Source organism: Vombatus ursinus, unplaced genomic scaffold, assembly GCF_900497805.2.
Source record: "Vombatus ursinus unplaced genomic scaffold, bare-nosed wombat genome assembly UNPS02014810.1, whole genome shotgun sequence".
In the NCBI taxonomy this organism is placed as follows: Eukaryota; Metazoa; Chordata; class Mammalia; order Diprotodontia; family Vombatidae; genus Vombatus; species Vombatus ursinus.
Window position 1 is genome coordinate 15,039,059 of NW_020954588.1, and position 13,461 is coordinate 15,052,519.

The 13,461-nt window shown below is 37.8% G+C and overlaps 1 protein-coding gene across 4 annotated transcripts in view; it reads left to right on the top strand.

Annotated features, from left to right (window-relative positions):
• The window catches only part of RNF13 (ring finger protein 13), a 96,069-nt gene that overhangs the window by 19,919 nt on the left and 62,689 nt on the right, over nucleotides 1–13,461 (top strand). The window contains exons 3-4 of one of the 4 annotated variants that reach the window (XM_027875851.1): nucleotides 1,891–1,971; nucleotides 9,571–9,696. In XM_027875851.1, the coding sequence (XP_027731652.1) occupies nucleotides 1,891–1,971; nucleotides 9,571–9,696 (207 nt within the window). Of the gene's footprint in view, nucleotides 1–1,890; nucleotides 1,972–6,908; nucleotides 7,007–9,570; nucleotides 9,697–13,461 lie in introns of those variants that run through there. The other 3 variants (XM_027875849.1, XM_027875848.1, XM_027875850.1) reach the window with 3 other exon arrangements.

A 13,461-nucleotide genomic window follows, 5' to 3' on the forward strand; every position in this document is an offset into this window, starting at 1 on the left:
CTCTCCTCTCCTCTCCTCTCCTCTCCTCTCCTCTCCTCTCCTCTCTTCTTTCCCTGCCAAAGACAAGGTTTATTACAACATCGCTCATATTGGGCAGACTCTTCAGGAGTCTGACCATTAGTAACCTATTGGCTAGATTCTTATAATCTGAACCGGTAATTTTCTTTTCTTTAAAAAAAAATAGTTTCTTCTTCGCTTTCCCCATTTGAAACATTAGATCATTCTTCATCTAAGAATCTAAAAACCACAGAGTCAAAGAAATTCAGAGCCAGAAGGGATCTTAAAGATTATTCCTAATTTTCCAGATAAAGAAACTGAAGCTTAAATAGGTTAAATGACTTGCCCAAGGTCATATAGCACATTATGGGCAGTTATGAAATAAAGAAAAGGCACTGCTTTTGTTCTGTCTAGCATGAAAGACTTGTGAGAGAGAGAGAGAATATCAATTGTAGCCTGCGGTGGGGGGGGAGGGGGGAAGAGGGAAAAAGGGTGAAAAAAGAACAGAATAAAAAGTGCACAGCAGAGAACAAAAGAAAACTTACAAAGAAGCAAAGAAAAGATGGACAGCTCTCAACGTGTAGTATTTGTTATATAGGTTTTCTTGAAATGGAAATTGCTATTTATTTTGAATCCTCTTAAGTTCTGCTGTACACGTGACATGTTTTTTTTTCTTATTTTATATATGTGTTAATATTTGTTTATAATGTTTCTTTTTTCCTTTCTTATTATGTATTTAAGTTTTAGTGTTTAAGTCTAAAATAAAAAAGATAAGAGAAAGAAATATAAGATCCTATTTGAGCAAATACATATACTTTTTTTCTGGGTTCTGCCTAGTGTTTTATTTTTCTTTATTGAGCCTTAGAGAAGTTTAAAAATGCATGTGCAAATATATTGAACCAAAACTTCTTTTGTTTTCAAAACTGTATTTGAAACTTTTTTTTTTAATCCGGAAGTATAGTTATAAGAGTATTAATTGGGGTCAGAAATGCTTAAAGTCTGTTTTGAGTAATCTTTACAAGATGAAGAAAATCAAGATGTCTTCTTAGAAGTAAATTGTGTAAATTTGTAAATCTGTGTGTAAATTAGTTCCCATAAAAGTTGCCTGTCCGTTAGGCTAGTTGTTGGAAAAGAAACCATCCTATTTGAAATCCTATATCTGTGTGTATGTGAACTCATTTAGAATTTAGTGAAGATTTTGCTAAATTATAGGTCAATAAAAATAGTTTAATACTTTTAAATGGAAATTCTCCCCTGGCATCCTCTTGTGCCTTATGGTGGCATGCAAAGTGCCAGAAGATCTTACTGAGTTGTTAAGACTTCATATGTGGAGGGGCAGCTAGGTGGCACAGTGGATAGAGCACTGGCCCTGGAGTCAGGAGGACTTGAGTTCAAATTCTGCCTCAGATATTTGACAGTAGCTGTGTGACCCTAGGCAAGTCACTTAACCCTGATTGCCTCACCCCCCCCCCAAAAAAAGACTTCATATGTAGACCTCTTAATGTCTTTGAGGACTAGCCTAGTTAAATTTAGGGGAAGCTTATTACCAGGTTGGTTGCAATGTGTTGAAATTTTTGTCCAAAAAAACCTCACAAATATGATCTAAGGTGGTAGAGTGCTTGTGATCTGCATTGGTGATGGGAGAATGCATACTACTGATATTGCAAGTACTTGACATATTGGTATTGATGGAGAATAGGTGTTAGGCATATTTCTTGCCATATTTTATGTGAAAATGCATTTATAGATGAGAAATTACAAGGATTTATATATATATATATGCGTAGCATAGATGAGGTAACAATAGAACTGATTGAATATAATTATAAATGTATTATTTTCATTCTGTTGCATAATGTGAGTTTAACGTGACCATTTTAATTTTATATTTAGTATAATTTTGAAAATGTATCACAGACATTTGATGACCTTCCAGCAAGATTTGGTTATAGACTTCCAACTGAAGGTTTAAAGGTGAGAAATAGTATTTAGAATATAAACTATTAATGTAATTATTTTATTATAGCATATTTTGTTGATTATGTATAGAGTATCTAAAAGTATGGATATAGAATTCCCTGAAAGTTTTGTAACATTTTAACCAGTTAAACTTCACTTTTTGATCTCCATTATAGGTTGTCCTTAATTTATGTGAAAAGGTTATGTTTCAGAAATTCATTTTTAATGCCACCATTTGGAATTGAGTGCATTTCCTTTTAATAATTTATATTTACATGGCACATTAAGGTTTATGAAGTACTTTCTTCTCAACAAAACTGTGAAATGGATCGTGCAGGTATTGCTATCTCAGTTTCACAGAGGGCCCCTGAGGCTTTGAGGAGCTGACCTGCTTGCTCAAAGTCCCACACTTAGGGCTTCAGGCTTGAACTTGCATTTGAAGCTTGCTCACCTGACTTCTAAAAGTCTAGCACTCTTTTCATTTTACCAGGCTGCCATATCACTGATGATGTAAATGACATTTGGCTCAACAGACCCCCGTACAAAACCTGATTTTTAACTCATTGTATAGCAAATATTTATAATTAAAAATAGTAAATCAAAACTGTGGAACCACTTTTTTCTTTGAGCATTGTAAAATAAATGTAAACATAGCAAAACATTAAAATAAAAAAAAGGTATCATATCCCACAATTCCCTTAGCATGACTGACTTGGCATCAAACCTAATAATAATAATAGGTCTTTGTGTTGGGACCAGGAATCTACTTCACTTTACATCAGTTCATATAGATCTATGTTTCTCTCTTCATCATTTCCATCATTTCGTGTAGCACAGTGATGCTTCATTTTATTCACATGCCATACATAATATTGTTAGCCATTCCCCAATTGACAGACATCTAGTTTGTCTCCAGCTCTTTGCTGTCACAAAAAGTGTTGCTATCAATTGCGAGTATGGTAACTTTCTCGTCAGTGGCCAACTTTAATTGTAAGCCTAACAGCAGAATTTCTGGGTCAGAAGGTACGGATGTTTTAGTCATTTTATTTGCAGGATTCTGAATTGCTTTCCAGGAGTTATTATACTGATTTGCTGCTATACAAGCAGTGTACCAGTGTGCCTGTCATCCCAGGATGATGGACTGGATACTGCTATTCCTAAATAGGAGTCTTAGTTTCTGGATCCTGGACTATCTCCATCTGGTTTTGAGGGAGATAGTAGCCAAGGTGGTGATGTAGCTTGACTTTCCCTGGCTGCAGCTACATCTTGTTTCTCTCTCAGAACATGTTTCTGTGTCAGCTAGGCAAGCTTTACTGCTCTCTGTATGGCATTTGCTTGGTAGTTGTGGGGATGGCTAGTCCTTTCTCCACAAGGGTTGCTTCCCCTGATGATGGCTGTGAGGGTGGGGCTGGAAGTAGGTTTGGTGGTTTAGGGGACACTTATTTTCAAAGCTTTTGGGTTCAGCTTTTTGGGCTGTCTTCATTAGGGTCTCGGGGAGATGGTAGTCAAGGTGATGGTGGTAGTGGTTTGACTCGCCTGGTACATGCTGTCTCCTGATAACAGGGATTTTGCTCTTGAAACATAAAGATAAAGTGAGCTAAAATAACAGCCAGAGCAAGATATATTATATGTTAGCTGAACTTTAAAAAGTAGCAATCGTTACCACAGACCAAACAGCAGGAAATTTAGGTTTGATTAAAAGATGTTTTGCTGAAACTATTGACAGTGAATTAATTTTTTTTTTTTTGCTTGGGCAGTTGGGGTTAAGTGACTTGCCTAGGATCACACAGCTCGTAAGTGTCAAGTGTTTGGTCTGAGGCCGGATTTGAACTCAGGTCCTCCTGACTTCAGGGCCGGTGCTCTGTCCACTGCACCACCTAGCTGCCCCGACAGTGAATTAATTTCAATACTTAACATATGAACTCAGTGACATTGCATCTGAATACTTAAAGGAAAAACTAAACAAAATACAAAAAGAAATAGGCAGTAAAACTGTTATAGTTGGGGACATCAATGTAGTCTAGATAAATAACCAAAAAATAAGCGGGAAATAAGTGAATGACCTGAAAAGAATTTTAGAAAAGTTATATTTGGTAGATCTCTAACAATTACTGAATAGAAATTAAAAGGAGTGTACATAGCTCTTAGTTGTGTATGGCACCTTCCCAGAAATTGATATTGTAGATCTCTAGCAATCTCTGAATAGTAATAAGGAGCATACACACTTTCTGCTGTATATGGCACCATAACAAAATTGGCTATCTATTAGCACATAAACAACTTATAAACAAATGTAGAAAAGTGCAGAAGTACTAAACATAACTTTTGTTGGCTGCAAAGCAATAAAATTTGTATTCAATAAAAGGCCTTTAAAGAAAGAACTCAAAATGAACTTGAGACTAAATAACTTCATTCTAACGAATGAGTCAAAGAAAAAAGTCATAGAAATAGTACATAATTTTATTGAAGAAAATGATAGAATTGAAGTTACATAGGAAAATTCATGGGATGCACCCAAATCAGTCCTTAGGGGAAAATATATTTCAACATATTCATTGACAAAAGAGAGAAGTGATTAATCAATGAATTAGTCATACAGCGAAAAAAGCCTCCTAGGAAATAAATTAAACATGAAAACAGAAATTCATAAGCTTCGAGAAGAAATTAATAAAATTAAAAGTTAAAAAATGCCATTGATTAATGATTAAAGCTAGGAACTTTTTAAAAAAAAATTTTTTTAAAAATTATTTATTTTTAGTTTTCAGCATTCACTTTTATAAGGTTTTGAGTTCTAAATTTTTCCCCCTCCCCAGGATGGCAGGCAATCTGATATAGGCTATACATGTACAATCATATTAAACATATTTCAACATTACTCGTGTTGTGAAAGAAGAATCTGAACAAAAGGGAACAACCATGAGAGAGAAAAAAACAAAATGAGAGAGAAAATAATATGCTTCAATCTGCATTCAAGACTCCATAGTTCATTCTCTGGATGTGGATAGCATTTTCCATCATGAGTCTTTTCAAATTGTCTTAGATCCTTGCATTGCTGAGAAGAGCTAACTGTATCAAAGTTGGTCATCTCACAGTGTTGTTGTTACTTGGTACAATGTTGTCCTGGTTCTGCTCACTTCACTCAGCATCAGTTCATGTAAGTCTTTCCAGGCTTTTCTAAAGTTTGCCTGCTCAACAATTCTTATGGTGCAGTAGTATTTCATTACATTCATATAGCACAATTTGTTCAGCCATTCCCCAATTGATGGACATCCCCTCAATTTCCAATTCTTGGCCAACACAAAAAGAGCTGCTATAAATATTTTTGTACATGTGGGTCCTTTTCCCTTTTTTATGATCTCTTTGGAATTCAGATTTAGTAGTGGTGTTGCTGGACAAAGGGTATGCACAGTTTTATAGCCCTTTGGGCATAGTTCCAAATTACTCTCCAGGATGGTGGGATCAGTTCACGACTCCACCAACAATGCATTAGTGGAACTGGTATTTTGAATAAAACAATAAAGTATATAAACCGTTCACTAATTGGATTAAAAAGAAAAAAGAGAAAAGCCAAATTACCATTATGAACAGTGAAAAGAATTTATAATAAATGAAGAATTGAGGCAATTGTTACAAACTGTTTTGTCCAACTATGTGCTAATAAAATGGACAATTAAAATGAAATGGGTGGATATTTGCAAAAATATTGACTATCCAGTCAACAGAACAAGAAGTAGAGAATTCAGGGGCAGCTGGCCCTGAAGTCAGGAGGACCTGAGTTCAAATGCGGCCTCAGACCAAACACTTGACACTTACTAGCAGTGTGACCCAGGGCAAGTCACTTAACCCCAATTGCCTTTAAAAAAAAAACAACAACAAAAAACCAAGGAGTAGAGAATTCAAATGCCTAATCTGGAAGGGAGGTGAGGAGGTTGTCCTGAGCTGAATTGAGGTAAGCACAATTAAGAAGGACATTGGTAAACTGTGGCAACACGTAATGAAGGCCCATAAGCTTATGTCATGTGAGAACTAGTCGAAGAAATTTGGGAAGAAGACTCAGAAGGAACTTGACAGTTTGGTTCAGTTATTTGTAGGGCTGGCGTGTGGAAGAGGAATTAGACTAGTTTTATTTGACTTCAAGAGCTGTCAGAGAAGGTAGCATTTGCAGAGAGGCAAATTGAGGCATGATACGAGAAAAAGTCCTAATAATTTGAGCCTATTAAAAATTAGAGTGGATTGCATCAGGGGGTAGTGGCTTCCCCTTCATTGGAGGCATTTAAACAAAGTCAGAAGGGCTACTTACATTGTATGTGGTATAGGGAATTCTTTTTCAGTTATGGCTTGAATCAGTAACTAAGGCCCATTCTAACTCAGAGTAGGAGAGGAATTTCCTGGGTTTGTAGAAAATGGTGTGAACAAAGGTGGAGAAATGGGTGGGGAAGAGCAGGATACTTTTAAAGTGAGTAGTAAATAGTCTGTTTTGTTTGAAACTTGTCTACCTGAAGGAGAGTAGTAAACCAGGGAAATGTACTTTGAAGCCAGATTTTGTAGGTCCTTTTCTACTAAGTTAGGGCTTTTACTCAATTGACTCTTTGGTTCCCTTTAAACTAATCTGTATTTCTCTTCCCTTTATTAGCTAAACTCTTTGAGAAAGCTGTCTTCATTTGCTGCTTCTAGTTCCTCTCTTCTTTTTCCTCAGCCTATTGCATTATGCCTTTCAACCTCATCACTGAGCCCTGTGTTTTTTTTAAAAAACAAGGACAATGTGGGAATTTGTTTTGCTTGACTACACATGTGGGGAAGGGGTGTGTGTATTTAATTTTCTTTGGTGTGGAGGAAAGGAGAGGTAGAAGAGAGATAAGGCAGATTTTTGTTGGTTAAAAAAACTAATTAAAAAAAGAAATCACTGAGAACTTTGGTGAATTCTGTTTTAGATGTATTAATATGAAGATGCCTGTGGGACCTCCAGGTGGAATGTCTAGCATGCATTTGAAGATGTGATACCTGGCCAGATGACAGATAATGGCTACTTATGTACATTCTTTCCTGTGTTGTAAGCAGTTCTCTATGGTATCTTGCTAAGTAGATATATGTAGGTAATATCCTTCTTTCTCCATCCTTTTTGGTGCATACCTTTTTGGATTAGAATTTCAAAGCCCCAGGCAAATATGTTTTTACCAGCCCTTTTTAAGATTTACCCCATTTCTAGCCAAGATCCTAACTTTCCTATGTTTTAAACTGTGACCTTGAAATCCAAAACCCATTTTCAGCCACTATCTTCTTAACCAGCTGTTCACTTTCTTCTTTGAAACACTTGCCTTCATTCAGTAGCACATGATGAAAACACCTGCACTCCATCTTCAACTTCTTGTCTGTATCTTTATAAGATTTATCAGGGCTTTCTAGATTTCCTAAGACATTGCAGAATTATGACATACAGTCTAAATCATCAAACAAAATATATCATGTTCATTATAAGTTTAAGCATTATATGTTTTATATTTTCAATTTGAAATTCATTTATATATAGGTTATTCAGCCAGAATATTTGATAAGTGTATCCTAATAATAAATATATTATGTAATAAAAAAAGATCTTGCATACTTTAGTAATTTAATAAATTGCTTCGTGACATGCAGGGAGTTTACAGTAGCTTGAAGAAATTCATATTGCTAAGAAAAAAAAATTCATATTGCTGTCTTGGGGTAGAAAGAATGCCACTTTTTTTTTTCTTTTTTAGTGAGGCAGTCGGGGTTAAGTGACTTGCCCAAGGTCACATAGCTAGTATGTGTAAGAATGCCACTTTTAAACCCAAAATAACATATGTTTGAATCATGTATATGACACTTACAGTCTGTGTGTCCTTGGTCAGAGACCATTGCCAATTCCTTAAATTCAAAGAGGCTGCCCAGGCTGAGAGCAGTAAATAACAGATCTGAGCTGTTTGAGCTTAAAAAGCAGTAAACCCTCAAGTAGCTGTTGAAGCAATGATTTCCACTTACCTTTCCTGGCTGCTATTTATAGAATGCTACAGTTACACTGAATTTGTCCTTACCCGGTAACTGATTCTGTTCAAACAATACAAATCCTTAGACTAAGGATTATTTCTTTTGGCCTATGTCCTACTAACTGTCACAGCAGGGTATAAGGGATTTAAGGGTAAAGGGTGGTGTAGCATGAACTGGTCAAGCATTATGGTCAAGTCTGCAAAGGAAGGAAGGACTAGAGCAAGAGTGAGACCAGTAAGAGGTGGAATGACTAAAGCTTTAAGGTGAGGACAAAGAATGGCAAAGTAAGAGTGGAACAGAGAGAGCTGGAAGGGTAGAGGTAACCCTCAGAAAGGTTATCGTAGAATTCAAAGGATGTTGGTAACATATCAGGCCTCTACAGGCAAAAAAAAGCTCTTGTTGTTTGAGACTGCATTAAAAGAGGTTTAGCATCCAGGATGCTACCTACCGTTCTTTGTTCTTCTCAGGCTACGTCCAGAACAGTTGTGTGCAGCACAACTTGGGAAGGACATTTAATAAGCTGGATGGTCTTGGTGAAGGGCCTTTAGATGGGTTCATAGGAGAATCAGTTTGAAAGAACCAGGGATGTTTAGCCCGAGCAGAATAAACTTAGGCAAGCTGGGGAATGGGAGACCTTATCTTCAGGTACTGAAGAAGAGAGCTTTGTTCTTTGTGATCCCAGAACGGTGGGTGGAAGCTCCGAAGAAGCCAATTTAGGGTTACTTTTGGGTAAGATGCAGTGATGAAACTATTTGGAAATGGTGCAGATGCTTCTGGGTGTGGAGCAGGTTCTTGTTCAGAGTGGGTTAGTCTGGTCTCTGAGTAGTCTACCAGCAACAGTATGGTTTTGTAATTATGATTGACCTCGCCTACCATCTAGTACCTTTCCCCAAATACTTCCCTCCTTGTGACTCAGGAGCAATTTTGAAACTTTATAAACATTAGCACCCTGTTAGCTATTACCAAGGACTGACTAGCCCAGGCACTGCAGACATTAATTTAGTTGATTTTATGAGGTTCATATCTGATGAGAGCATTAAGTTTCATGGTTGGCTTTATTGTGTCATTTTCTTCAGTAATTTTAAAAGGAATGCTTTTTATGTGTTACAATTTCCTAGTTAATATTCTTTGAGTCCTAGAATTGTTAATAGACACATTCTGATTTCTTAGTTCTTAACATTTAATGTGAACTTACTTTCATGGTCTTCCCCAATATGCAAGAAAAAGGTGTGTGTTGCTAATTAAGTAAAAAGAGGCAGTGTGTGGCACAGAGCCTTTGAGAGTGTTGGGCCTGCTATGATAAAAATCTTGGTTTCAGTCCTGTTTCTGCCCCTTATTAGTTATGTGCAATTCATTTAACTTTTCTAAGCATTGAGTTTCCTCAGTTATAATGGGATACCTACCCCATACCTACCTCATACAGTTTTGTTGAGATTCAGTTGAGGTCCTGTAAAGTACTTCACAAAATTTAAAGTGCTATATAATTGTCAGTTACTATTTAAAAGTAAAAGTCAGATATGTCCTTGACTTATTTATGCCTTTGGAATAGAAAGTACAAATTTTAAGGCTTCATTATTAAACAGCTTGTCACATCTCTCTTTGTTGCAGGGATTTCTGATAAACTCAAAACCAGAGAATGCCTGTGAACCCATAGCACCCCCACCACTGAAAGACAACTCCTCCAGTGCCTTCATTGTGTTAATTAGAAGACTTGATTGTAATTTTGATATTAAGGTACTTGTATGATTTCTTGTCATTTTTAAAGGACAATTTTAAGTTACTGTTTATGCCAACTTAGACTCTTGTCTCAGCTAGATCTGGGAACCTCCAACTTTTAGTTTTAAATCTTGAATTTTACGTGGGAGTAGGGGCAATATTGATAATGTATGTAATTTTTTCCTCATTATATTTGTTTGATCAAAGGCGCTCCTTCAGTGAGTAGACTGGCTCTACCACCTCTGTCAGTTTGACTGGCTTGGATTGGTTAGGCTTCCGCTGCGGTTTTGTTTTTGTGTGACATCAGATAGTAAAATGAAGCCTGGCATATATTTTTTGCATATGAATTTGGTGTACAGTTATCACTGCTTTACAAGACGAGGAGGGTGACATTTCCACCTAGCTCTCTCTCCCCTGGGCTGGCTCTGTGACTGATGTTGTCATGAATTTCCGTTTTATATGTCTTCCAATAGGAGAGTCTGATATTTGCACAGATACATTTCTTTTAAAATTGTATGGATAGATCCAGTTCAGGAAAAGCTTTAGGGAAGTAACCAGTTAGTTTGGCCTATATGAAGCAGCCTTAATTTCTACTGCTTCCTTTTTGTTATTGATCTAAGGAAAATTTTAATGTATCATTATTGACTAAATCCAGCATAATTATACATGAAGGCTTGAATGTGCATGTATGTATGCATGCAATAGAATAGTCTTTCAAAAATTTCCCATGGCCTGCCCTTACTTGGTTCTGCACGAAAAATAGTTTTATTATGGCTACGCTTGAATTTTGTTCTTTTGTTTTTAGTGTATAAAGCATGGCAGAAATGATGTCTAGAGAATAGTCATGCTGAATGAACTAATTATTGTCAGATGGTATTGTCAAGCCCACCATAGCCATCATCCTGGTAAGCGACCTGTGCTGAGGCAGCCTGACAACTGCTTTGGCAGGTGCTGCGGGCACAGCTCCTGAAGACGTAGAAAACAGTCCTTGTCATCCAAGTCCTGGTCAATATCGAAGGGTTCAACACCAGACGTCGATAAGATTTTATTGGTAGAAATTGCATTTAAGAAAAGGCATTGCTGTCTGTTTTGTCACTGTACCCTAAGGCCCATGGGACTTTTCCGTGGACTGGCAGTTGAAATCTCCCATATGGGTTGTCTTCACCATTAGAATGTAAGCTCCTTAAGTCAGGGACTGTCTGACTTTTCTGTGCTGTGCACATAGTAAGCACTTAGGAAATGGTTTTTATTTTCCCCCATTTAATTATATTTTCATTCATCAGGGAAGTATATGATAAAGAAAAAGATGTCTGATCATGTGTCGAGCAAAATATAACTTGTGGATGGCCAGTGTATTACATTGGTGTCCCCAGGTTATAAAGTGATTGAGAGGAAAGCTTGTAAGGTGTTGGGTGCATTCCTTGTGGCAAGTTTATGGGAGAACTTGGACAAAAGTCACACAGAATAGGCAGGCAATGGACAGCTTGGGATTCATATTATTTGAAATAGTATCTACAACAATGAGATCACAGAGCCATTTCAGTGAGTAAGAGCAAAGCATTAGTCTAGCTGTTGAGCCCCTGGCCTCCAGAAGCTTATATTCAACCAGAGGGATATAAAATATACCTGAAGGACATTAGTAGAAGGTGATCCACCATTGTGCTGAGTGTGAGGTGAAACCTTCTTGTACTAGTGATTTGGAGCATTCTTTTGTAAGATTCTTAATAGCCTGAGGTTCATTTGAGCACTATTGGCTCAAGTCCTTTTGCCATTTATCTGTTTGAAAAGGCAGTCAGTAAACATTTATTAAGTGCCTATGTGCCAGATGCTGTGCTAAGCGCTGGGAATAGAAAGAAAGGCAAAGATAGTTCTTGCCCATAAGGAGCTCACAGTCTAATGGGGGAGAAAACATGCAAACAAATATGTACAAACGAGTGATATACAGGTTAAGTAGGAAATAATTAACAGAAGATAGGAATGAATTAAGAGGGATTGGGAAAGACTTTCTATAGAACATGAGATTTGAGCTGGGATTTGAAGGAAGCCAAGGAGAACAGGAGGTGTAAATGAGCAGGGAGAGCAATCCAGGCATGGGGGACAGCCAGGGAAAATACATAGGGCTGAGCTGTGGAGTGTTCTGTGAGGAACAGGATCAAAGTGTATGTGGTGGAGCATGGTAAGGTATAGGAAGACTGGAGGCAGGCACGACAGATTATGAAGGCCTCTGAACACCAGGCAGAATTTTGTCGTTAATCCTGGAGGTGATAGGAACTCACTGGAGTTCTGATGTGGAAGCAACACACCTGCGCTTTGGGAGCTGAATGGAAGATGGACTGGAGGGGGCAGAGACTTGTGTCTCTCAGGTACTGGTTATTGCCGTAATGCAGGCATGGGGAGATGGCTCTCGTTCTGGGGTGAGGATAGGGAAGACTCTGGGCCTATTAGATTGATTTATATTTGTTACTATGTCAAGGAAATCAATCTAAAGAAATCCTATATAATGAAAATAGAGTATTTGAAAGTAATTCTAAAACTAAGTAAGTTTCAGAGAAGCTGACAAAACTGCCTTGGTAGAGAGTTTTCTTATTCAGGAGTTTCCTATATCAATGAAATCATAGGCCCAGACCCAGATTAAAGACACATGTAGAGGGTTTGGTTTTGTCTAGGAGGAGAACTGCCTTTATGTCTGAGACTGGAATGCAGGAAGAGATCTTGGGGAAATATGTCTAAATGGTGTGCATCTGTGTGCTAATAGGATAGGGATAGGGGCTGGGCCTGTGATTTTATTGGTACAGGGAACTTTGTGGAGGAAGATTTCTAATAGGCAATTGGAGATGTGACACTAGAAGATGGGGAGTGGTGTTAAGGCTGAATGGGTAGGTCTGAGAGTTATCTGCATAGAGATGATAATTGAAACCATGAACTGATGATATCACCAAATGAAAAAGTATAGAAGTAGAAGAGGGTCCCTGCCAGTCTGGTAGATGCCCAGGGTTAGTGGGCATGATATGGATGAAGATACAGGAAGGAAGAGAGAGAAGGAGTGGTCATACAGGTAGGAAGAGAACCAGGAGAGAGAAATGTTACAAAAACCTAGAGAGAAGAATGTACAAGGAGAAAACAGGTAATGCAGAGAGGAGAGGTCCAAGAAGGATAAGGTGTGAGAAGGCCATTAGATTTGGCAGCTAAGAAATGAGTAATAACTTTGGAGAGTTTCATCTGAATGATGAAGGCAGAACCCTGATTGCAGAATGAGAAGAGGGTGAGAGGAAAGGAAATGGAGGCACCTCTTGTTGATAGGCTTATTAAGGAATTTAGCCACAAAAGGCAGAGAAATTTATTATCCTATAAATTGGATTGGAAGAATGTGGGAGTTTTTGGAAGATGGGGAGACGAGCATATTTTTGGGTAGGAGGGATAGGGAGCTATTGAAGATTAGTGAGAGGAGGAGCGATAGCAGGGGCAGTCTGCTGGATCAAGGAGGATTGAATGGGACTGCTTGTGCATATAGAGTGCTTTTGGCAAAGAAAAGGGCCACCCACCTCTTCATGTGAAACACTGAAGGAAGAGATAGTGGCAAAACCTTGTTGGAACCTTTTTGTATGTCTCAGGTTGTGGAAAGAGCACTGGATTTGGAGCCAGAAGAATTAGGTTTAAGTCTCATGTGTGACACTTAATGCTTATAAGACCTTGAGAAAGTCACTGTTAAATTTGCGCACCGGTTTCCTCACCCATAAGATCGATGAGGCCATCTCTATAGCCCTAAGGTTTGTGATTCAGTTA